Source organism: Fonsecaea multimorphosa (assembly GCF_000836435.1).
Source record: "Fonsecaea multimorphosa CBS 102226 unplaced genomic scaffold supercont1.37, whole genome shotgun sequence".
NCBI lineage: Eukaryota > Fungi > Ascomycota > Eurotiomycetes > Chaetothyriales > Herpotrichiellaceae > Fonsecaea > Fonsecaea multimorphosa.
In genome coordinates this window covers 145,211-169,000 of record NW_015971671.1, presented here as the reverse complement: position 1 = coordinate 169,000, position 23,790 = coordinate 145,211, and the positions used below count along the sequence as shown (strand labels likewise).

Here is a 23,790-nt window from a genome sequence, read left to right as displayed (position 1 = left end):
GGAGCCATATCCACTACTCGTACTGCAAGTCCCAGCTCGATCTCGTACCTGTTGGGCCACCGTAGTCAGATGTGTAGAGATAACCGGGAACGAACCCGCAACGAGAATCTCACACATTGCCGTCCACGCACGATGGGAGATCTTAACAAACTGGTCCCTCACGCGATGTGTGCCTCGGATTCTCCTTTCTGACCAATCGCAATGGCCGGGTTCCTGAAGCCTCGCCCCCAGGTTCGATTGCTTGGACGTTCTTTTGTTGCGCGTTGAGGCGCGTGGAAGGGCATGTTCGGTAAAGAAGCGGCATTCAGTCGAGGCTGACTCCGTACACGCTTAGCACGAATATGCTCCCGTAATACGGCAATACGTACGAGTATGCACCTGGGCAGTGATCACTGGTGAGACTTGGTTGCACAGCCGCTCCGCATGGCCGATGCAGGCCAATGGTACGAGCCAGCCAATCAGCAGGGCCGAGAAATGAAGGACCAAGTCGGCCTCTTTCGGAGTCTCCGCAGCTTGGATTTGCACACACGCACCGAGGGACACACACTCACTTTTGCTCTCTCTCCCTCTGTCAGTCTGTCAGTCAGTCTGTCACTCTGTCAGTCAGTCTGCCAGTCTCGCTTCTCCCCCGTCCGTCCCCCCCCGCCAGAAAAAAAGGTCCTTTTGTCTTTTCTCTTCCCAACCTCAACTACTGCACACGCACAGTTACAGCGCACCACCTCCTACCACCAAACTCTTTCGCACCCCCTTTGACGCCCGCCCTATTCAAGCCATTTTGGCCTCGGCCCATTATTCTTATTTTATTGAATTTTCCGTGGCCTGCGGGCCCATCTCCGGGCTCCCCTTCTGTGGCCCCCTACCTGGCCAGCTGGTACCCAGTGATCACCCACAGCTCACTGACAGGTGTCGGCGACACCGCCTAAACCATTGCCATTCCAGGCTCGTGGGCTTGCTCGTCACTACCTGTGCAATTGCCTCTGGCGCATCTGCTGGCTCTTATTGCGTGGTTGAATTCCGGCCCCCCGAGGCTCTTTGCTACAGCTGAGGCTTCGAGGGCTCTGGAGCAGCCTGGCACGGCTATCTCGTCGACAAAGGACCTTCAGAAGTTCGGCCTTGACGTTGACGGCATTTACAGACCCGCCATCATTGGTATATACGTACAATAATTTCCGCAAGCTTGCTTCATCGTAACAGTCCTTGCTTCATCATCCTTCAACCCTCCAGGACCTGCATATCGCGCTCACTCAGACCCCCCCGACACCGCTGCAAAGCCGACCGCTACTGTGCCAATCTCGGCCGCCGCAGATCTGGTTTGCGACTCGCGAGCTTGGACTTCTCCGCTGCCCGCTGTTGGCCACCTGACTGCAAAGTCCGCGACTGGTACCCCTCGTACTTTTGACGCAACTACTTGCTCGCCACCGTTGTTCCAACTTTCCCGCAGCCCGCCATGTGGCCAGAACCTCAAGCTCGCCCCTTCGCTATTCATCTCCCCTCCCACTCGCTTGTTCCACAGTATGTGTCCATGCCTGACCCAGAGCCTGACACCGACCTAGTACTCGCCCTGACTGGCTCCATGCCGGGCAGAGAGGGTGGACGGCAAGCTTCCTCCAATGGCAACTCCTATATCTTGGCGTCGCGAAGGAAAAGGGCTAGCAAACCAAAAGTACGAACCGGATGCAAAACATGCAAGGTCAGTTTCCCCTTCCACCAGCTTTGTCCCCACCCAAACCTGCACTCTCTTGACATTCCCCCAAAATGCACACGGTTCAATGCTCGTATGGCTCCCAGCCACAGTGGTGGGTAGCTGAACGGTCAAACCAGTCCTGCTGTCGAGCCGTGTCTGACTAAACTCGCCTCCTGCCACGCTCTCCTACTGGTCTCATCGCATGCAATTGACATAGAGGACAGATCCGCCGCATAAAGTGTGATGAGACAAAACCCAGCTGTGAGTTTTTCCTGCTTCCCCATCGCCTGGCCCGTGCCATATCCTCTCATTATTGTCCGGATTAGTGCTCACTTGACCTCCCAGGTAAGCGATGTACCTCCACTGGACGTAAATGCGATGGGTACGAGTTTCCCAAAGAGAACTCCAGCGGCTCAACCTCAACCGCTCTGTCGCCACCGCAACAGAGCAGCCCGCCGCCTTTCCAACATCTATTTCAACCCAACTCAATCTCAAAACCCTTTCAAGGCAACACTCAAGAACGCCGTATCTTCCACCGCTTCCAGTATTGCACGGTGCCCGCATTCACCGGTGGCTCCGAATCCGGTTTCTGGACAAAACTCGTACTCAAAGTGGGTCACGAGGAACCCGTGGTTCGGAACGCAATCATTGCCTTGGGGACGTTGCATGAGGACTACCAGGACCGCTGTGGCAAATACAGCCCCCAATTGATCAACGACCAGAGCTACCAATACGCCCTCAGGCTATACGGGGTTGCGTTGCGCGACCTGAACCAGAGACTCAACACCCCCTCCAGCACCAACGCCAAGCTCGCCATCATTTCAAGTATATTATTTGCCTGCTTCGAAGTCCTTCGACGGAATAACATGGCTGCTGTCATCCACTATCAGCAAGGAATGAGGGAACTGACCAGGCAAATGAATCTTCCTCAGGGCGATGACTTCTCCCTTACGCCTTACTCACCAGAGCAAGCGTCCGGCTCACGACCAACCTTCCGCGAAATTCCACAAGACGAGGTCGACGAACTGCTCCGGGTCTTTGCCCGCTACGACATTCAAGCATGCACCTTTTCCAAAGAGAAAGCGGAACCTCTATTAACCAATCTGGGCAAAGTGCCTCGGATACTGCCGACCAACCTCACCCTGAGTCAAGTCCGCAACCATCTCGACAACCTCCTTGTTTCGGTTTACCAATTGGTCAAATCAGATGCTCGTATGTACCGATACTGGAAGAGAGATGTGGTGCCTGTAGAGTGGCAGGCTCGGCGGCAAGAGGCTATCGATGTCTTCGATGCCTGGATGGCAGCCCTAGAGAACTTTTTCTCGACGCAGGGTCCGAGGCTGGGTCGTGCCGACATCAAAAGCCTGCTGGGTCTCCGCTTGCAGATCAAGACCGCAGTCATGATGCTCAAACTGTGCATAGACTGTGGACCCGAAACCACATTTGACGCTTTCAGGGACGACTTTGAGGATATGGTGTCCAAAGTTGAGCAGGTCACCACAGCTCTTAGTTTGACCGAACAAATGCCCTTGGAGGATGAGCTCACACCGTTCACCATGGAGCTGGGCATTATACACCCTCTGTTCTTCACAGCTTGCAAGTGTCGAGACTGGGGAATCCGACGCCGGGCAGTGGCTCAGCTGAAGAAAGCCGGCAAAGAGGGCGTCTGGGAGGGACCCATTATGGCCGTCCTGGCCCAGAGAATCGTGGCTTTGGAGGAAGAAGGCTTGTCTCAAGGAGAATTGGTCCCCGAGGCAAATCGATTCCACGATATTAGAAAGAACGTTGATTATGACAGTCGGCAAATTCTTTTCGAAGCAACCAGGGCTTTGGATGCGGCCTGGGAGAATTTCTCGGTTCACAGGGAAGCAGTTCCGTTCTGAAGCGTTCCATTCACGATCAGCAAGGCGTTTCGGGAGCATTGGTCCAATCAACCAGGAAGCATGAGAGCAAGTTTCAGACCAGGGCATTCAAGATTTGGTCACGACGTAACGATCAATGATAACGACCTGCATGCGGCGCCATCTTCTCGTGGCACAACAAGGAAAATCATTGCAATTGGTGTCTGCGAATTCTGTACATTGGCTGGGGAGTGAAATATATCTGACGCAATGTACTTTGACGAGGATAATGTCGATGTGTAGTAGATATTTGATAGGCAATAGTCCGAGGCGGCCATATAACGGGTCAGGCTGTTCTCGGTACCTAACGCGTGAGGAAAATATCTACACATAAAATGCCGCTCTCCAGAAGAAACACACGATGGCGGGACTTCGCCTGTCAGTGACTGCACGTGATACTGTTTGGTCAGAGACTCGGAGCTCTAGGAAAATCTCTCCTGGAACCTTGGATAGAACTTTACAGTCCTCCAGCTTCAATAGCATCCTCATATTACCTGCTATATCCCTCTCATATCACGTGGCAGCCAGGGCCTGACACTCTCCCTAATGGCAGGTGTGCGTTTCGGAGAATTAAGTCGTAGTGGTGCATCCGCCCTCGGGAGGCTTGCATCCAGCCTGCGACCCTGATCCCTGGCACTTGGAGCGATTCCAGTTTTGACAGCGGACGGCGCCGCTGCTTGGCGGGGCCAAAGCCAATTGGCGACTGCCAGCAGCGGCATTAGGGGTGTTTGGACAGTGCTAAGCCGTAGATCAAGGCCTTTTAGGCACCAAAAGCATGTCCACTATGCCCACTTAGGTGCCACTATAGCGTGTCGCGTCACCGTCACTAATGAGCACCGTTTCTCGATTCCCGGGCTGATTTCCCAATCTCGATCCCTCATCATGCTCTCAGGCAATTTTGACACCTTCAACACCCAACCGAACTTGTTCGTTTTCCCCGTCTATCGTGTTTTCCATGGCGTTGTGCGTGTCTTCCAGTCCCTGTCCTCCTGAAATCGTGCTTCTGAAGATCCTGGGACTTGATTCCTCCTCCTCCGCCTTGCGACCGCGAACCTCAACCTGCCACGACCTCCGTTCATGAACCTCGACGAGCTCAATCACTTCGAGAGTACCCCTTCTGGCAGTCACCGCATCGGCGTCTACCCTTACAGCGACTCTCACGCCTCGCTGCATTCACTGAAAGCACACAGTCTTTCGTCCACTCCTTCAGAAAACGATTGGATCTCTCCTTTTACTCTCCCCCCATTACCGACTTTGCGTCGCGACCGCGATCCGCAAGACTACCGCCAATCTCCAGATTATCCTCGACAGCGAGACGGAAGCGGTGCCTATTACGCCGCTGCTTGGGGCTCACCGTATGCTACCCCAAGCCCGCGAAGAGCACCTCAGCCTTTCGATCCCGCAAGTCAACGCTTGAATATTGAGGCAGGGCCCCCTTTCGGAAGTTCAATCGGTCGACGAACCATCCCCTCAACTCCGGGTGACGACGCTGAGGGCGTCGAATCGCAAAGTCGACGCCGCCTGTACAGAAGAACTCGTCTAGTTTCAAGGAAGGAGTTACGAAATCCACGTTCCGAAAGACCCAATTGGCTGAGCGACTCTGAAGAGAGCGGATCCGAGACAGGTGTCGAAGAGGAGGATAACACACCAACTCGTGTTGCATATCTCGACAGCTGGGGAGCGTCTCCTGTCGAGACGGTGAGCCGCTTGCCCGTACGACACAGAAGCAGCGAAAGTCTTGCTACCATTACCCCATATACCTTCCATGATTCCCGAAGGTTGTCAATAGCGCCAGAACGCCACCGCATGCGGCTTTCGCCGTCTGCACAATACGAGATGGCCGAGCACGATTCGGAGACAGCCCCAGCGGAGGAAAAGCCGCTCCCTGTTCTGCCTCCCCAAACATCGCACGTGGAAGATGATGGGAATGCTCCAGAGAGCCCAACTTCAGTGGTCCGGCCGCGGCCCACCTCAATGCAATCGTATCAACGCCCCAAGAAAAAGGTCATCTGGAAAGGCAAAGCGTGTATTATAGCTCTGCCTCTTACAGATCGAGAAGCCGCCGGGCTACCTCCTCTGCTGACGCCACAACAGGTCAAAGAACGGATAGATGGTTGGATCGCGGCTGGGTACTCGGTGGAAGGCTTTGGGCTTACCGGTACGAGCCCTGGGGCTTCGGGCGAGAGCAGTGGCCAGAGCCGTCCAGTGTACCCGGACGCGACAGAAATTCAGGCAGAGCGCAAGTTACGGGAGTTTCATGTCCGCATACCTGACCAGGCAGAATGGGAATCGTGGGTCAACTACCTCAAGGAGGAGAAACTTCGTGCGTTGGGAGTTAGTCCGAGCAACTCTGAAGCTGCGCCGTCGAGCCGATCACCCTTCTCGCCCGCATTGAGCCGCATCTCATCTGGCTATCCAGCACTTGCGACATCCCCTCCAGGAGATCCCTCCTCTTCATCAGCAAGCAACCCGCTTAGAGCTGCAAGCAATCCCTTCTCCCCGTCGAACATGTCGTCTGCTGCAATCAGTCCTCAGCCTGGATCCCTAGGGGCTTCACAGTTCAACGGAGCGCCAAAGCATATGCACGGATACAAGCCTTCAATTGCGCAGTCGAACTTTCATGGTCGAATCCCATCGCCGTTGGAAGCCTCGCTAACGCATACAAATTCCTTCGGCAACGGGGCGCGACCCAACATTCAACCACTCTCCTCCCGGCAAAACAGTTTCTCGCCAAACCACCCACTGCTTCTTCCGAATATGGGGGAGGTCTTGTCCCAACCACAGGCCATGCATATGCGCAGGGCAACTGCCAACTTCGCTGGCGACCAGGGACGCCAGAATCAAATGCAACAAAGAGGATATTTTCCCGTTCCGCAAAATGCCAATCAACCAACACCAAGCCCCACTCTGCCACAACGGATTGAGAGTCTGGTACACACGCCCCAGTTCAGCGATTCTTCTCGAACTCCTATTGAAATCGCACACCCTACTCCGAAGAGCCACCGTCATAATCTCAGCATCGCTCTGCAAAGGGAGATTGACGAAGCTGAGGCGGCTCTGCACGAGAGAGGGGATGGCATGCATGAAGACCCAGACCTTGTTGACTTGTCCTTGAGAAAAGACTCGGCTCTGGACGAGTCTGTGAACGAAGAGCCTCCGATCCTGAGACGACCGGAGACGATAACGACAGCGGATGAGAAATCAGAAATTGAGACAAATCCAAGCATAGCTGCTACGCCCATGCTGATGGACGACAAGAATCCATTCGTTAATTGGCAAGCATTGAGCGATGCCGCGAAAGCTGAACCCAAGCCTACTCCTGAGACTATTCCGACAACTTCCAAACTCAATGTAGAGGCCAAAGAATTCGACCCGCGAGCTGGCTTCTCGAGCTCCAATTTCTCGTTTGCCGGACCCAGTTCCATACCATTCGGCTTGCCTCCACCAAAGGTAGCACCGTCTGCCGAAAGAGCTGCGTTTAAGAGCAGATTGTCCTTATCGCATCTTAATGCCGACGCCCCTGCTTTCACTCCACGCACGACGCAGCCAGCACCCAAAGACACTCCTTTCACATTCAGTTCTGCGACGTTCAATGTCGAGGCTCCGGTGTTTAATCCTTCTCAGTCTCCTGATACCAACTTCAAAGACAACGTGGCATCTACGGGTACAGGACCATCTGACAATGCGAACAGCATATTCGGCAACGTTGTTATAGACCCAGGCTCAAAGGCCATAAGAAGAGCAAGCAAAGGCATACCAACGGTTGGCCTGAAGTCAAAGGACGTTCAAGAGGAAGGTACAAACAACTTGTGGGATGATGCAGGTCGACCAATGGTCCCCATGGACCGACAAAAGAGAGCACGAAGAAATGACAGTGACGGAGACCGAAGTCCCGTTTTTGCAGATTCTGCACCGTTTCATCATAGGAGGATTCTTTCGGAGATCGTGGATGATGTCGATGCGAACGGACCTAACCCGGAAGTGCCGAAGAAAAGTTTTGACGGTTGGGCCTATATATCTGCAGATGAAAATCAGCTGACTGGCACCGCGGACATGACCAACGCCCAAGAAGAGACCAGCGACGCAGGCGAACCACGTTCGGCGTTTACTTTCAAGAATCACAGCGATGCTGCTTTGTTCAGCGAAGCTCGACCGCCTCTCGAAGCCGACCAAATATTGAACTCTGAGCAGACGGGCGAAGCAACGGGCGAAGCAGAATCTTCAGACAACCTCAAGAAGGAAGAGGAAACTCCAGTCAAACCAACGACTCTGCCGTCCGGACCCACTCGAAAGCCAAAGTCCTCTCTTTCGGCATTAGCTAAGCCTTTCGAGTTCAATACGAGAGTCACGAGTTCATTGGGATCCTCCTCGTTTGCGATGCCACAGAAGACTCCCGGGCTGGAAGACTCCAAATATGCAGAAACATCGAGTCCGCCGTCTGAGCTTAAGGCTAGTCTTTCCTCGCCAGTCACAGACATACCGCACTATGTGGAAAAGGATCATGAATCAGTCAACGAAGTGGAGGACACGGTCGAAGTCTTCGAAGAGAAGAGCTCTGAAGACGAGGTCGTCGAGGTCATTGAAGAGAAATCCGCTGGCGACGAATTCGAGCAGCCTCGACGGCGAAAGTACATCTTGGAGCCAGCTAAAGACTTTGATACAGATCCTGACGCAGGAGCCGATCGGTTTGACAAGACGGAATCCTCATTGCGGCATGGAGACCAACCTGTACCATCATTTGAAGAAATCGATGCTGTTATGAAACACCTCGAGGTTCATCCAGAACTCGGCGTAGAGCGCAATGACACACCCGTCCAGTCTACGCCGCTCGTCGATATGCGCCTGGGAGGACACTTCCGGAGCGACGCTCCAAGCCCGAGCCCAGTCAGACACCAGGACACCAAGGCTGCTCAGAGCGACACCTCCTACCCACCATCATATGGGCTGGGCATTGGGGTGCACAACCTGAATTCAGGCAGGGAGGATGTAAGCGATTGGGGTGACACGTTACCAGCGGCAGAGGCAGCCAAATTGCAACTTCGTTCCCAATTCTTTGATGGGCACGTCAACGACTTGGTGGATGGATTACTTGAGAATCGTCTCGGACCGCTTGAACGCACTCTAAGGACCATTCAACATTCGCTAGCATTGATGGCCACGCAGCAGAACTCGAAGACTGGCGGCCGGGGCGTGTCAGGCCACCAAAAAGACTCAGACGCTGACGACGAGGATGAGTACGATGCCTTTGAAGGTTTCTCATCTTACAGAACACGATCGCCGAATGCCAGAAGGGGGGAGCGGAAACAAGACCTGATCCGCGCGGCCGTCGCTGAAGCATTAGCTGCACATCAACCACCTCCCCTGCCACAGCCTTCGATGGACTTGACAGAGTTCAGTGCCATCCTGCAGGAGATGAGGGAGCTGGCTCAGAAAAACAGCTCTCAAAACACCCAACACGAGTTGAAGACAATAATGGAAGACGTAATCTCCCACCATCCGAGACTACGTGGCTCGAGAGTCCAGCAGGAACATGAAACCGCCGACATTAAATACAAACCCCAGATTGATGGTCTGGAGACAATGCTGAAGATCTCTCAGGAGCACGCCGCCGAGGAAGCCCGCCTCAGACGGACGGCGGAAGAGGAAATCAATGAGCTAAAATTACGACTACGCATTGCCGAAGAGGAAGCCGCACAGTATCGAGAATCCTCTGAAGAGGCCCAGCACACTCTGGAGGCTTTCGTCGAAGAAAAGGACTCGTATAGGAACCTTGAGCGTGAAGTGGAAGGCTTGACCCTCAAGAATACTGCTCTCGAACATACACTAGAAGAATACCGCGTTTCAAGTGATCAGTGGCGAGAAGACATTCGCACGGAACGTGCCTCTAACAAGGAGCTTAAGCGCACCTTGCAAGAACTTCATCAACAATTGGTGGATCAGTCGCAGTCTCGACAAAATCTTCGATCCAAAGTTGAGCGCCTTCAGTCCCATATCGCACAGGTCGTGGAGGACCTGCATTCTGAGCAGCAAGATTGGCGGAATAAAGAACACGACCTACAGAGCAAACTTGCCCGCCTTCAAGACGCCCTTGAGCAAGAGCGGCGACATCGGGAGAAGGCAGAACTCGAACTGGACACCCTGGATAGAGAACACAAGGCTAATATCCACTTGAAGACGGTTCTGGACCAGGCTCAATTGGACGTCTCACGTCTTAACGAATTGGTTGCCTCGCTCCGAGAGGAGAACAGGGCTCTGGATACCAAAGCATTCAACCTGGATCGAGAGCTGGAGCATGTCAAGAACAGCAAGGATGCCGAGCTTGCAACTTCCACGGCCAAATTACAGGCTGAGCTGGAAAGTGCCTTGACCAAACTTCAAAGCATACAGGCAGATTCGACCGCGCAAATTTCACGGTTACAGAGCCGTCTAGACCACGCTGAGTTGGATAACGAAGAGCAAAAGGCGAAGCATGACGCACTCCTTGCCGAAATCATTGAAACGCACAAAGAGGCTCTTCGGGAAGCTAATGAAAAGAAAGAAAATGCTCTGGAGGACCAGCATCAGGTTCACGAGAAGAAACTCAATGAACTGCGAGACCGTCACACAAGGGAACTGCATAATTCGTTCGACACCCGAACGAGACTGGAGCACCAATCTAAGGAGCGGCTCGAGTTGAGCGAGGACAAGGTGAAGCACCTTGAAAGTAAGGTCGCAGATCTGGAGGAGAGGTTAGAGATCACGAAATCCGCCGCCAGAGCAGCCGTGGAAGCTGCGACCGCCAAAGGGGTGAACCTGCCCACTCCGGCTCCGTCCGTCGTGGCATCGCCACCACAGCGTGCGGCAACTGCCTCTATGTCGTTTGCCAAAGGGTCGGATGTTCCAGAAAGGATTTCGCCGCAAGCCCTTCGAGAGTCCATCATGGTGTTACAAGATCAACTGCAGAATCGCGAGCAAAAGATAGAACAGCTGGAGACGGAGCTTGCCGCTGTGGACAAGGATGCTCCCAACAGGCTCAGGGAGCGCGACACCGAAATCGGTTGGCTTCGTGAATTGTTAAGCGTTCGGATCGATGACCTTGAGGATATCATCAACGCTGTTTCTAGGGCTGATTTCGACCGAGACACCGTCAGAGACGCTGCAATTAGGCTGAAGGCCAATCTACAGATGGAACAGCAACTGAAAGAGCGGGGCGCGGCAGGCGGGTTGGCCAGTTCCTTTCCGTCAATCTCGAGCCTGTCAAGCTATGCTCAATCACCCCGTGCACTTCCACTGGCGGCAGCGGCGGCTTGGGGCAACTGGCGAAGAGCTCGTGAGACCTCAATTGGCGCCATATCCGATCTGGCCACCAACCTAGGGAATCAGACACCCTCAAAATCTGCAATCGGCAGTCCTGCAAGTTTCTTATCGGGAATCATTACACCGCCGGGTACAACCCAGAAGACACCGAGCTCAAGCCAGACGCCGACGGCACCACCGCCGAGCATGAGAAACCCCCCTGCGGGTACGATGCAAGCTCGTAAGGCCGGCGGACCCGAAGCCCGGCCTTTGAGGGCCTACAGTTCGCAACCCCGGGCACTGTCGAGCAGGCAGGCAGACAAGCGACCGGAGAATTTGCAACTACAGCCCAACTCTTCGCCAACCTCACAGCTGAAAATCGATCTGCCGCAGACTCCAATTCAAGCCAAGGATGGGGCAAATCTGGATCTCACGGATGATGTGGATGACGATGCCTCGCCGCTGGACGGGAAAAATACCCAGCTTCTTGGAGAGGCAGAGCCGCTCGTTGAATGAACCTTTCCGTCACAGGCGTATACGAGAGGGAACAATACACACTCCACTCCCCCTCCTTGTCGATCATTTGCTTTCCCTGTCATTTATTGATGCCATGCGTCTTGCATGGACAAATGTGTGCGCATAGCTTTCACGTGCGGTGTCAATATGAGGAGGAAGTACATGTGGAAAGTACACAGATTGTTTAAAACGAGAACGAAATGCGGAGCTTTGGAACGAGACCATGGCAATTTCCTCCTCCACATTCATTCTGCTTACTCGTTTGCTGCCCTCTCGCCATGGTGAATTGGATGTGTTGTACAAGAGGAAAAAAAGGAAGAATGATATACCCCCCTGCTCTGTTTTTAGCGTCATTTTGCCATGATACCACTTTTCTTTTGTTTATTCCCCCCGGGACGGTCGCTTGTGGATAGAATGTGGTCAGTCAGGTATATAAACATAGCAAGCATAGCGCTGAGTCATTTCCGTACATATTAGCGTCGATATTGAAAATGTGGCCGACAGGTGCCAGTTCACACACACTCTGTCTCTCTTACTCACTAAAGAGGGGTTTCCTTCTTGATTGTTGCTCGTTGCGGGGGAATGACAAGCACCTCTGTACCCTTGATTCTCCATGGGCGCAGCCTCGCGGACGCAGCCTCGTGCACATATTCCAATATCTTAAGCCTCGCTAGGTAAGTACTACCAAATTACTAGTAACTTGCTTTCTCTCCCGCTATATCCGAGGCCTGGAATTTCCAAATCAGATATTTACGGAGCAAACGACCGTCCTTCCTTCGTTCAGAGTGGATTTGTCCGGTCAGGACCACCCAGGGCATAGCTACCAGTAGGTACAGAGTACTACGTACTAGGAAGTACTTTCCCCTCTTTTCGTCGCCAGGCGCCCCAACGTCATTGGATATTATATCTTTCTTCCCATCTTAAAGGCTGGTGCCTGGGTCAGACCACAAGGTATATCGATCGCCCTGGGCATCATCCCAGAGACTCGTGGGCTTCTTGTCCTGATATATACCCCACATAACACGCGCCTCGCCGCCATGGGTGTTAGATACACGACAGCCACGGTCATTCTGTTGACGGGGTTCAACTTCATCTCCCTCATAAGTGCGACCTGCTATTCACAATCCCCTGTTTTCTTGCCGCCGACGTACAATTCCAAGTCCGATCCGGAGCTTGTTGAAGCATTCCGGCACATCGAGGAGTCTGTATCGTCATTTTTTGCTACAAGGCCAGACCTCAATACATCGTCGTACTCGATCGAGGTTACCTCCCCCGACTCAACGCTCTGGTCCACATTCCACACGGCCGCCGAGAAAGACCCGGAAAGGCCAGGGGCTGAGCAGGTTGACGGGAGCAGCGTCTACCGCGTGGCCAGCATCACCAAGGTCTTCACGGTTCTGGGGATATTGCAACAACATGCCGCGGGAAATCTCAGCCTGGATGATCCCGTGGACATGTACATTCCAGCTCTGACGGCTTCTCGGTTCCAGCAAGGTGGGACTAGGATCCCATGGGGAGACATCACCTTACGGTCACTGGCAAGCCAGCTTTCCGGCATCCCGCGCGACTGGGCGCAGAGCGATTTGATCACATCGCTTCCGGATCCCAGCGTCATTGGACTGCCCCCGCTTCCCCCATCCGCGCCAGAACGGTCGGACCTGCCCAAGTGCGACTCGTACAGGAAGTACAAGCCATGCACGGAGACAGACCTTCTGGACTACCTCTGGGACAAACGGCCCTTGTTCATGCCGAACCAGAAATCCACGTATTCCAATATCGCCTTCGAGTTGTTGGGCATCGTCCTTGCCACCGTCACGGGGAGAAGCTATGAAGACTACATCGAGGCCTCCATCCTGGGGCCCCTGAAAATGACATCTACCTCGTTCCGAAAACCGTCCGACTCCGTCGCCGTTCTCCCCAAGGACAATGCGTGGTACTGGGACGTCGACGAAGGGGTGCAAAACCCCACGGGCGGGTTGTATTCGCCGTCGAGTGACATGTCGGTTTTCCTGCGCCACGTCTTGAAAACCTACCGCAACGTCGCCGGGTCCCGGGTCAGTTGGCTCTTGCCCGTCTCCTTTACGCCTGGGTGGAAGTCGTTTTACGGGATGCCGTGGGAAATTCTCCGCGCGGACGGCATCGTCACGGACAGCCCGGCGAGGACGGTCAGCTTCTTCACGAAAGGCGGCGGCCTGCCGGGCTATCGGACGCTGATTCTGCTCGTGCCCGAGTACGAGCTGGGCATCACCATCTTCACCGCGGGCGACGAAGCCTTCATCGACCAACTCGTCGAAATGGTGACGATTCCCTTGATCCGTGCCGCGGATCGCCTTGCGGGTCGCCAGGCCGAGCACAGATACACGGGTACCTTCGTCGCCGATCCCGGCATGGCCATCAATTCCTCGCTCCAGCTCTCTTATTCGGACGCACACGGTCTGGAGATCACGAAATGGATCTCCAACAGCACGGACATGCTCTCGGTCATACCCTTGCACTTTCACCTCCCGCAGGACCGCGGGTTCCACCTCCAACTGGTGCCTACGTCACTATACCGGAACCAAAAAAGGATGCAGGGCGAACTGTGGAGGGTTATGGTTACTCTGGATCGCTCGGGTCCCCGAACATCAGCATCGCCACCACCACTATTACAACAACAACAACAACTCCGGGAAGTGCAATCATCGTCAGAATCAATAGAGGCCCCGGAATTCAATGTAAAGGGTAAGGGCAGCAGCAAAACAAACAACGACGAATTCCTCGATCATCAACCATCAGGCCCTCTCGGCAGTAATATATGGGAAGATTTCTGCGTCAGCGACGTGGACACGTTGATGTATGCGGGAAAGCCATTCAATGAGATTGTCTTCTGGGACGACCGAGATATATCAGCAGGCGGGGAGGAAGAGGGAGAGGGCGTGGGAGGGAACCGTGGCGACGATGACGAGGAGCAGGAGCAAGATGGGGTGCGGTATGGCACGGTGGAATTGACGGCGTTTCGAATCAATATGACCCGGTGCTGCGGAGGATGAGGAGGGAATGGCCATTTTTCTCACAGCGGCGGCGGCGATGCATCATCATTGCGGTCATATTCATCACTAAGGGAAGATGGATTCTCCCAACCAGATGGTAAAGGACAACAGACAGCCAGCCCATGCATGCATAACCAGTTCCTTTGAACGCTGAATGTTGAGCAGCAAGAACATCCACCACCAAGCATACACCTTCCACTGTCCTCTGCACCGCCTTTGACCTCTGGCATTCGCGCAGCAAGAGGCAGTTGTTCTCCAGGCCCAGCGATCAACTTCGGCCCTCGATCTCCTATCTCCCTGTAGGCAAGTCTACTCTCTCTCCGCGCTCTTGCCGCGGCTGCGGTGGTAGTGATGGCCGAGGTGATAGCTTACTGCGTCGCTTTCATAACCACATTGTAGTCCTGGGTCCTTGGTAGGTATTGGAGATGACTCACAGAGAGACACGAAGGCTGGTTGAAGTGGGACAAGATCCATTACCACTCGACCACAAAGCCATATCCGCTGCCAATCAATTTGACCGTCTACAAACGACGATATGACGGGGACTTGGAGCAAGAATCGACCGCCTGCATGAAACTCTCCGGCGCCGGTGTTTAGCCGCCGAGCCCGCATATCCAGTACGTCCATATTGGGACTAGCGCCCGCGAATCTTGGCGTGGATTTGGAGAGCGCACACTGCACAGAATCTTTGGCGGAGATCGCAAGTCTCGACTCAGGCGACTCTTGATCACCATCTCCCTCAGACACCAGCCCGTTCTCTCTTTGTCTGGATCTTCAAGTCGCCATGGCTGAACAACTTATTCAACGTGGTACTCTTGAAGGCCACAGCGGCTGGGTCACCGCCCTCGCGACCAGCTTGGAGAAGTCAGTAGTGCCCAAGAAAACCACCTCCCATCTGCGACAAGGTCGAACTAACATTGAAAAAATTCTAGCCCCAATATGCTGCTCTCGGCCTCAAGAGATAAGACCCTCATCATCTGGAACCTGACTCGCGACGAGACTGCCTACGGCTACCCGAAGCGGTCACTCCACGGCCACTCGCACATTGTCTCCGACTGTGTCATCTCCTCGGATGGCGCATATGCCCTCTCCTCTTCCTGGGACAAGACCCTGCGCCTGTGGGAGCTGTCCACGGGTAACACGACTCGAACCTTCGTCGGCCACACCAACGATGTCCTCTCCGTTTCCTTCTCTGCAGATAACAGACAGATTGTCTCCGGGTCCCGAGACCGAACCATCAAGCTCTGGAACACCTTGGGAGACTGCAAATATACCATCACGGACAAGTGCCACACCGACTGGATCTCGTGCGTGCGCTTCTCCCCGAACCCTCAGAACCCGGTCATTGTGAGCTGTGGATGGGACAAGTTGGTCAAGGTAAGAACACAAACTTCCCCCCCGAAATCATCCTACCGTTTGCCCAAGATGCTACGCATTTTTCAAAAGTATTTGCTACTTCGGAGCCCCCCTGGGGCGATGAGACAAACCATTCACCGGCGGACTGAGGCCCCAAAAAAAATCCCATCGAAGAATCTATCCTTGCTCGACATGAAATTCGAGTTGGTGGAGGGAAAGTCGTGCTGACCTCGAACTCTTCTGGACAGGTGTGGGAACTGGCGTCGTGCCGCCTTCAAACCGACCACATCGGTCACACGGGCTACATCAACACCGTGACCATCTCCCCCGACGGCTCTCTCTGCGCCTCAGGCGGCAAAGACGGCACCACCATGCTGTGGGACCTGAACGAGTCCAAGCACCTGTACTCGCTGCAAGCCGGCGACGAGATCCACGCGCTCGTCTTCTCCCCGAACCGATACTGGCTCTGCGCCGCCACCACCTCGTCCATCACCATCTTCGATCTCGAGAAGAAGAGCAAAGTCGACGAGCTCAAGCCCGACTTTGTCGAGAAGGGCAAGAAGTCCCAGGAACCCTACTGCGTGAGCCTGGCCTGGAGCGCCGACGGCCAGACCCTGTTCTCCGGCTACACGGACAACAAGATCCGCGCCTGGGGCGTCATGTCTCGAGCATAAGGAAATGGGAAGGGGCCACCAACGTGCGGGTCGGGAGAAAAAAAGGAGTTGACATGACCATACGAGCCATGTGTTTCTTGAAGGAGAAGATCCCCCGAGAGATAGAGAGAGAAAAAACAGGGGGAGGGGAGAGAGACTGTGATGGCGGACACGGAATGGTGAAGTTGGATCTGCTGCCCAAAGGGCAAGAGCAGAGTGACACGCTTGTTCTGCTTTACGGATCTATCAACGCAACTCCAAACAGGAACCAAAATGTAAAGCCCAGACTCGTCGTGGTGGAACATGGTTGAGATACGGCGCACTACATTAGGTGAGGGCGTGCTTCTGTGTCTCTAGAGGATGGGCCTCACGAGAATCACGCACCCAAGCAAAGGAAAAGATCAGTGAAACAGACCAAAGATCCAATTCACGACTGCCTTGAGATTGACTCTTTGAATATTCTTTTTGGCTTCGTACCTGGAAACCCCCCCCCCCCCCCCCTCCCGGTATCTTTTCGCATGCTTCTTCCGTTTTTGGTTCATGGTTTAGGAAGTGGTCTCCTTGACCATATTCCTGGCCCTCACACGCTCCTCGAGCTTCAATTTATCCGCGACCTCGCCGCCCGAGGTGATCAACTCGTCCCACTCCTCCTCGTCCATGTTCATGATCATGCAGATCTGGGTGCAGCGCAAGAAGTGCTCGCGCAGGGCGTACTTGTGTCCCCTGACCACGACCTTGACGATTTCGTTGACGTCGTGCTCCAGCCTCGCGGCGCCGAGCTCGTTGACGCGCCCGTGGTACGTCCACAGACGCTTCTCGAGCATCTTGCTCAGGTGGTTGACCACGGTTCCCAAGAGCTGGTCGAAGGTGCGCTCGGTCATGATGCGGCCGATGGGCCTCGTCAGGGCGTCCCACCCGAGCTGGAATCGCATGCGGACTTGGTCCGACAGGGCCGCCTCGGTCGGGTCGTCCCCGCCCTCGAGGTCCGTCCCCGCGAGGTCCTGCAACTGCTCCCGCGTGAGCTGGTAGTCTGTTTCGCGGAATGCGTCCATCAGGATCGGTCGGAGACGGGGCTTCATGACGTTGTGGAAGACCACGTTGACGCCGTCGGAGATGAGCTCGTTGGTCTTGTCCGAGAAGACGGTCGCGAACGACGTCAGTGCCGCGGCGACTTCGTCGGCCTCGCCCGGCCCGGGGAACAGTTCTGCCAGAGGTCGATGGGGTGAGCCCGCGGCCGCAGGTTCCACTCGAGCACGGGCGATCTGGAAAACGTAGTCCTTGGCTACGTCGAGGTTGTTGATGAGCACGAGGAACGAGACGATGGTCGCTTCGGGCGGGAGTTGGCCCGGAATCGCGGCTTTGGGGTAGCTCTCATCACGCATCTTGCGCTGCTCCATCCCAATGAAGTCGGAGCCGAGGATTCTGCCCAGGGTCGGAACGACGCTCGAGACGACCTGCTTCTGTGACGTTGCCAGGGACTGCTGCAGGACTTTGTTGACGATGTACATGATGTCTTCGATTGCAGAGGTGACGTGAGGAGGATTGGAATTGAGTGGTTTGTGCGGGTTGAGGGACAAATCCGGCGGTTGCTCGTCTAGCTGGAACGCCTTCTCGACTGAGCGTCGGAAGAAGAACGTGGTCATGGTGTTGAACGGGATGAGGACTTTCTCCTGTACCTTTTTGTGGAGATTCGAGTCGAGGAGGAAAGCCGGCATCGGGAGCGATGCATCGAGACCGCCGGCATCGTGACATTTTTCGGCAATGAAACTGGTGTACAGGGACCATTTGCCCAACATGAGGGTCATTTCATTCAACAGGGCGTCGACCTGTTTCATGTCGACCGACTCATCCTCACTCAACCTTCCCGGTGCAGGAGAGCCGGCGCGCGGCGTTCCGCTTGATCCTCGCTGTGCATTCATGAAGCTCTGGACCAAGAAAGTGAAAGCGTATGCTTTGATATCGGTCAGCTGACGGTCGATCTTCCTCTCGTCGCTCCAGGTGTCGAGTATAATCCCTCCTTGGAGATCAGCCTCGACTTGTAGTCGTTCAACGACTCGAGCCATCTTGCCGGCTCCGTAATGGCGCTCGACCAGTCCACCGTGTCCCTCAATAATTTGTGCAATGTGCTCGAACAGTTTTGTCAGGGCATTTGCGTAGAAGAAGCCGTCTTTGCTCTGATTGCCACCGGTGCCTGCATTAAGGTTCGCTCGCGCTCGAGTAGCGACACCCTGACAAACATAGCGACCATAAACGTCGAGGCCAACATCGGACCGGTTGATGAGGGGGAACAATTTGAAGAAACGTGTTATCCTGGCGCCGTCATTGTCCTTGACTGCTTTGTCGAACTCTCTCAGGAACAGGCTACACAATGATTCCGATGCGTTCTCCAAGGTCACGGCCGGCGCATCTGGAACTTCTGCGGTCGGTACGATCCTTGCGGCGAACGGGCCGTTGATGACAGCACTGGGGATCTTCGAGGCTCTGCTGAGATAGCTGGCGGCGGTTTCCCAGTCCTGGGCCGCTCCCATGGACCCAGAGACACCCAGCACACAAGCCTTGAGCTCCCCGACCTGCTCCACGACTGTGAGCGTGGCCTTGACCCTCTCCTGCTCGAGATCGAGCCTTTGGACCGAATTTGAGATGCGTTTGGCGTTGGCGGCTGCGTCCGAGAGCATCCCATTGCTGACGGCTCTTGTCTTGGACGCTTGTGCGGTGGCATTTGCGCGGAACAGATCGAGACGGCCGAGTTCTCGCTGTAGATCTTTCTGTGCGCTCACAAGGGCGTCGAGCTGCGAGGTCACGGTGGCCTCTTTTTGGTGGAGCTCGGCCAGAGCAGCACGGATTTCTACCACGGATTTCGCATTGTAGACGCCGGTGGTTTCATGTTTGTGCTCGGGCTCAGAGACATGGCCATTGGTGTTCATATTTGGGCGAGGAGCCAGCGATATCGTGTGACCCGAGCTGATATAGAGAATGACTTTTCTGTCCGGTTCGGAAAAGGTGATGAGGATAGTGGTCAGTTTCTTTAGATGGTTCTGACAACCAGTGACGACAGACTCACCGTTAATTGATTCCCTTAGAAGTACAAAGTAACGAACTTCATCGATGTGGCATCTTGAACCCGAGCGGCACTATCCGGGCATTAACATACCGAGCAAGTTTTATGCTCGTGATATATTAGGTATCTAGGTATGTCTCTGGCGAAAAACCCATCGTCCGTCTTCTCTTTTTAATTGGTCGCTCGCCGTTTCGCTTACCCTCGGCTCACCTTCCGCTCTCAAAGCAACCCCTAAGCTATTACTAAGCGTTCTATGGGAAAGTGGACCTGCTCGCCCTCGGACCGGATAAATAGATTTTCCAGCCAATGATAGCTGTATACATAGCTGCCAAGCTCTTGGCTAGTCTGACATAGTCATGACTAGTGACTATAGCCACGGCTTCCAGGTGGACTGACTAGTGACTAGTGACTGACTAGTTGACAACGCTGCATACAGTCCGACACTTTGCACGCTGAGAGAATGTGGTTAACTACCATTACTCCATTTTCATTCACTGCGATGCCGAGCTCTTTTGACCTGGAGCTCTTCAAGTGGTGCATCCACTCGATAGCCCATTGTCTTCCGGAGATTTCCCATAAAGAGGCATCCAATGCAAGCGACAGCGCCAACGACGGCAGCAACAATATAAACAACCCTGATCGAGTCCGTGAAGGCTTGTTTAAGGGCGGCATTTCCCAGTTCGATGATGGAAGGCGTGACACCAGGAATGTTGGAAAGTGCTGTTGCGTCGTGAGTGGAGAGGGCTCCTATGAAAGCGGGTAGCGAGGAGGCTGGGAGACCAGCAGGGAGCACAGCCGCAGCGATGTATGCGGGTAGCTTCGTGTCCAGACGTGTCTGGAGGTTGGCCGTATAGATGGCAGTGAAGATTGTGGCTCCAATAGCCCGTGCTGAGACGTTCAATGCTGAAGCTGTGGCGATCAGGTGGTGCGGCGGTGCCAGTTGGACTGCGGCCATGAGGAGGATGACGGGTGCGCCGAACCCTATACCAGCAAGAGAAGCAAAGATGATCAGGTTGACTGAATCACTCGGCTGGACGGTGGCTATGCCCACGATGCCTCCTGTGAAGATCACGAAACCAACGAACAGTACTTCTCGTATCATTCTTAGCTTAGTGCTGACGTAGCCCCAGCCAATTGATGACGCGCAACTGAAGCCCCAGAAGGGGAGGGAGCGGACGACAATGAGAAGAGGGTCTGTTTCGAAAACTGCGGATGTTCTAGTTGTCGTATGTAGTATTAGTATACGGCGAATGATCGAGTCGTACTATAGTGGACCGTCAGAATATGGATAAACTCACAGGATAGGATAGTATATAATGTATGCGAACATTAGAGCGCCTTCGGCGGCCATCAGACCGAGGCAGATAGCGACGGTTCGCCCGTGTTCTGCTCCTCTTTGGAAAAGCTCATGATGTAGGATACCCGTCTGGGTACCCTTCCACTCGTAGATGGAGAATATCACAAGAAAGACTATGCCAATGATCAGTGTCGTCAAGACCTTGACATGTGTCCAAGAGTATAGACTGTCTCCCAGGTTCGCACCGACTAGGAACAGCGTCAAACCCACTGTTAGGAGGGCTGAGCCGAGCAAGTCAAGGCGCTTCACCTTCTGCGTGAACGATAAGTGGTCATATCTTGTGTGTCTCTTTGGTGGCCTGTAACCGAAGAACATGCCAATGGCAGCAACTCCCCACAGGCCCATTTCGATCCACTGAAAGATAGACACGAAGCGTTAGCTGGAGTCGAGGGCTGTAGCAAATATCATCTGTGGGATTCATTACAAAAAAGGTCCGCCACCCTCCCGACGGGTTGGATCTGGTAAGAGCCCCAATGATCAGAGGACCAGAGATAGCACCAAGACCACCACCGGCATTGATCAATGCCTGAGCCACTGATTGAATAAACGCGTCAGTATTTCTTCTTTCTCAACAATGATTCTGTGGGACACTACTTACTAGGCCTCCATTTCCGTGGCAAGATTTCGCTAGGGATGACCTGGGCAAGTGGTATAACCACGAAGCCGAAGCCGACCAAAGTTTGCGCTGCAATGAGTCGATAGATGCTGCTTGACCCAGGTGCGATCGCAGCACCGACGAAAGAGATCAGGCAGAAGCCAACAATCAAACTCTTGCGCAGCTGGAAGGTATCTGCAATGGAGGCAACGACCGGCGCAAATACAGACTGCGGCACCACCAGCGCGTTCTGAATCCATGTCTGAGAAGCTGTATTGTTCAGGTCTTGTGCGATATATGTAAGCTACAAGAAAACTATGTCAGTGCGATTGTGCTCATTTCTCGATGAAAGGCATGGTCTGGAGATCTCAAGTACATACAACAGCCGGGGGACCTTGTAGAGCGAGGAGACCTGCAATAGTGAATACGATGACAGAAAAGACCGCCAAATAGGTGCGAGCATGGAGCTCTGGCTCTTCCTCGTCGTTTTCGTAGTAGAGATTCCCGTCTGTCGTCTCAACATGCTCACTCGTGTATTGGGACACTTGATCAGAACGAGACTTGACGCTTTGGTCAACTGCATCGGGCGTGATAGACGGCACTTTCATCATGTCGTCCATTGTCTTGACAGGGGAAGTATAGGTTGACATCTTGATGGACTGGTGATATGCCACAGTTGGCTGCTTTTGGTGGTTCGAGCGAAATTCCGTAAATGCCGATCAACGGTGTAACCCTTTATAAGATATCAAAGTGCATGGCACTAATCTAACGAGAACCAGATTACTCCCAGAGTTCCCACGACAAGCCCGTTATCCAAGAGAATATTCATCCCCCAAATGGTTTCTTCCCCGGACTTCCTCAAAACTTCCATCATCATCATCCGGGCACTCGGCAAAAGGAGGACGGCGGGGCTTCGACGGGATTCCCGGACAAGGATGGTATTACTCTTCTTGCCCCCAAAGGCATAGAGATTGAGATTGACGGACTAGTCGAGTGATTTTCGCCCACTCACTTTAAGGTAGGGTGCCAAGCAGTGAAGGGGTTGTTTTCAGAACGAAGCCAGTCCTGGAGTACATATCCACCAAGAACGATGGTGCTATACGATTCTCCATCACCGCAATAACTCCGCATAAATTGACCATGTACATGTGTTCCGGTCGGAGATACTGTCCTTGTGTTGCCAAAATTGAGCAAATGCTTCGTTTCTGGTCTTCAACCGGCACATCGCAGCTGGACTCGAAAGTTGCTTCCACAGCTCTCACGTCAGAGTGCTTCACTGTGGGCGGAGGTCCCATGGGCCTAGACGAGGAGCCCTGGCTCTTCTGTGCCATCTAGGAAGCATTCCAAACGCAGTGGACCTTCCGGCATGGACGTTTTGTCTATGAAGATTTCATAGAATAACAAACCACGAAATCCCATTTCAGCTCTTCAGACCCGAAGACATTCCCCTACCCAAACGCATCCCAAGTTTAAGCAGTCTTTTCTTTCTTGATTGCGTCGACATCGACGGACACGTTAGACAATGGGGCCTATTGACTGTTGCCTGCAGGGATTCCACTGGGAGAGCAATCCGACAGGCTACGAAACTCGACTCGCTGGGCGTTCTTGTTATATCACCGGCCACAACAAGAGGGTCGCCATAATGATAATTCATGACCTCTTCGGATGGACATTTCGGAACACTCGACTACTAGCTGATCACTACGCAAAGGAAGCAGACGCTACAGTCTACGTTCCAGACTTGTATGGCCAATCCTTTCGGTGCTGCCGTCGTTTCTGCGACTGCGAAGCTGACAAGCACACTTCTCTAGCTTCGGAGGGGAAGTTCTCCCCGTGGACATTATCCTGGATCCCAAGGAGTGGGACAAACTCGATCTGCCTAACTTTGAGAAACGAAACAGTAAAGCCACGCGAACTCCCGAGATCTTCGAATCTGCGAAAGAGCTGAAGTCGCGACATGAACGGGTGGGTGCGATTGGATTTTGCTTTGGGGGGTGGGGTGCATTCCGCCTTGCTGGACAGGGCAAGGACTTGATTGATTGCATATCCGCAGCCCATCCTACCGATATCGAGAAAGAAGAGATACGCAACGTCAGAGTTCCCGTGCAAATCATTGCACCCGAGTTTGATCCCAAATTCACGCCCGAGTTGAAGGCTTTCAGCAATACGACCATTCCTACGTTGAATGTTCCCTACGACTACCAATTCTTCCCAGGACTAGCTCACGCGTTCGCCATTCGAGGAGACCCACAGAATCCTTCCGAGAGGAAGGGGATGGAACGAGCAAAAGATGCTGCAGTGTACTGGTTTCGTCTATGGTTGCACACGCAATGAATAGTCCCCCATTATCTAGCACACCAGAGATT

The 23,790-nt window shown here is 53.9% G+C and overlaps 7 protein-coding genes across 7 annotated transcripts; 5 read left to right on the top strand and 2 right to left on the bottom strand.

Annotated features, from left to right (window-relative positions):
• Nucleotides 1–1,927: 1,927 nt before the first annotated feature.
• Z520_11286 (uncharacterized protein) lies at nt 1,928–3,567 on the top strand (the record flags this gene model as incomplete). Its single annotated transcript, XM_016781775.1, has 2 exons — nt 1,928–1,945; nt 2,011–3,567. The coding sequence occupies 2 exons, from the start codon at nt 1,928–1,930 to the stop codon at nt 3,565–3,567; spliced, it is 1,575 nt and encodes a 524-aa protein (XP_016627136.1).
• Nucleotides 3,568–4,662: 1,095 nt separating this feature from the next.
• Z520_11285 (uncharacterized protein) lies at nt 4,663–11,376 on the top strand (the record flags this gene model as incomplete). The annotated part of the gene is made up of 1 exon (XM_016781774.1): nt 4,663–11,376. The coding sequence occupies one exon, from the start codon at nt 4,663–4,665 to the stop codon at nt 11,374–11,376; it is 6,714 nt and encodes a 2,237-aa protein (XP_016627135.1).
• A 1,037-nt stretch (nt 11,377–12,413) lies between these two features.
• On the top strand, nt 12,414–14,405 carry Z520_11284 (uncharacterized protein; the record flags this gene model as incomplete). Its single annotated transcript, XM_016781773.1, has 1 exon — nt 12,414–14,405. One exon carries the CDS (start codon nt 12,414–12,416, stop codon nt 14,403–14,405), a length of 1,992 nt encoding a protein of 663 aa, XP_016627134.1.
• Nucleotides 14,406–15,189: 784 nt separating this feature from the next.
• Z520_11283 (guanine nucleotide-binding protein subunit beta-like protein) lies at nt 15,190–16,435 on the top strand (the record flags this gene model as incomplete). The annotated part of the gene is made up of 3 exons (XM_016781772.1): nt 15,190–15,269; nt 15,338–15,782; nt 16,010–16,435. 3 exons carry the CDS (start codon nt 15,190–15,192, stop codon nt 16,433–16,435), a joined length of 951 nt encoding a protein of 316 aa, XP_016627133.1.
• Nucleotides 16,436–16,959: 524 nt separating this feature from the next.
• On the bottom strand, nt 16,960–19,338 carry Z520_11282 (uncharacterized protein; the record flags this gene model as incomplete). Its single annotated transcript, XM_016781771.1, has 1 exon — nt 16,960–19,338. One exon carries the CDS (start codon nt 19,336–19,338, stop codon nt 16,960–16,962), a length of 2,379 nt encoding a protein of 792 aa, XP_016627132.1.
• Nucleotides 19,339–19,959: 621 nt separating this feature from the next.
• Z520_11281 (uncharacterized protein) lies at nt 19,960–22,074 on the bottom strand (the record flags this gene model as incomplete). The annotated part of the gene is made up of 5 exons (XM_016781770.1): nt 19,960–20,689; nt 20,771–21,183; nt 21,254–21,363; nt 21,428–21,728; nt 21,805–22,074. The coding sequence occupies 5 exons, from the start codon at nt 22,072–22,074 to the stop codon at nt 19,960–19,962; spliced, it is 1,824 nt and encodes a 607-aa protein (XP_016627131.1).
• Nucleotides 22,075–23,066: 992 nt separating this feature from the next.
• On the top strand, nt 23,067–23,758 carry Z520_11280 (uncharacterized protein; the record flags this gene model as incomplete). Its single annotated transcript, XM_016781769.1, has 2 exons — nt 23,067–23,167; nt 23,236–23,758. 2 exons carry the CDS (start codon nt 23,067–23,069, stop codon nt 23,756–23,758), a joined length of 624 nt encoding a protein of 207 aa, XP_016627130.1.
• Between the last annotated feature and the right edge of the window lie 32 nt (nt 23,759–23,790).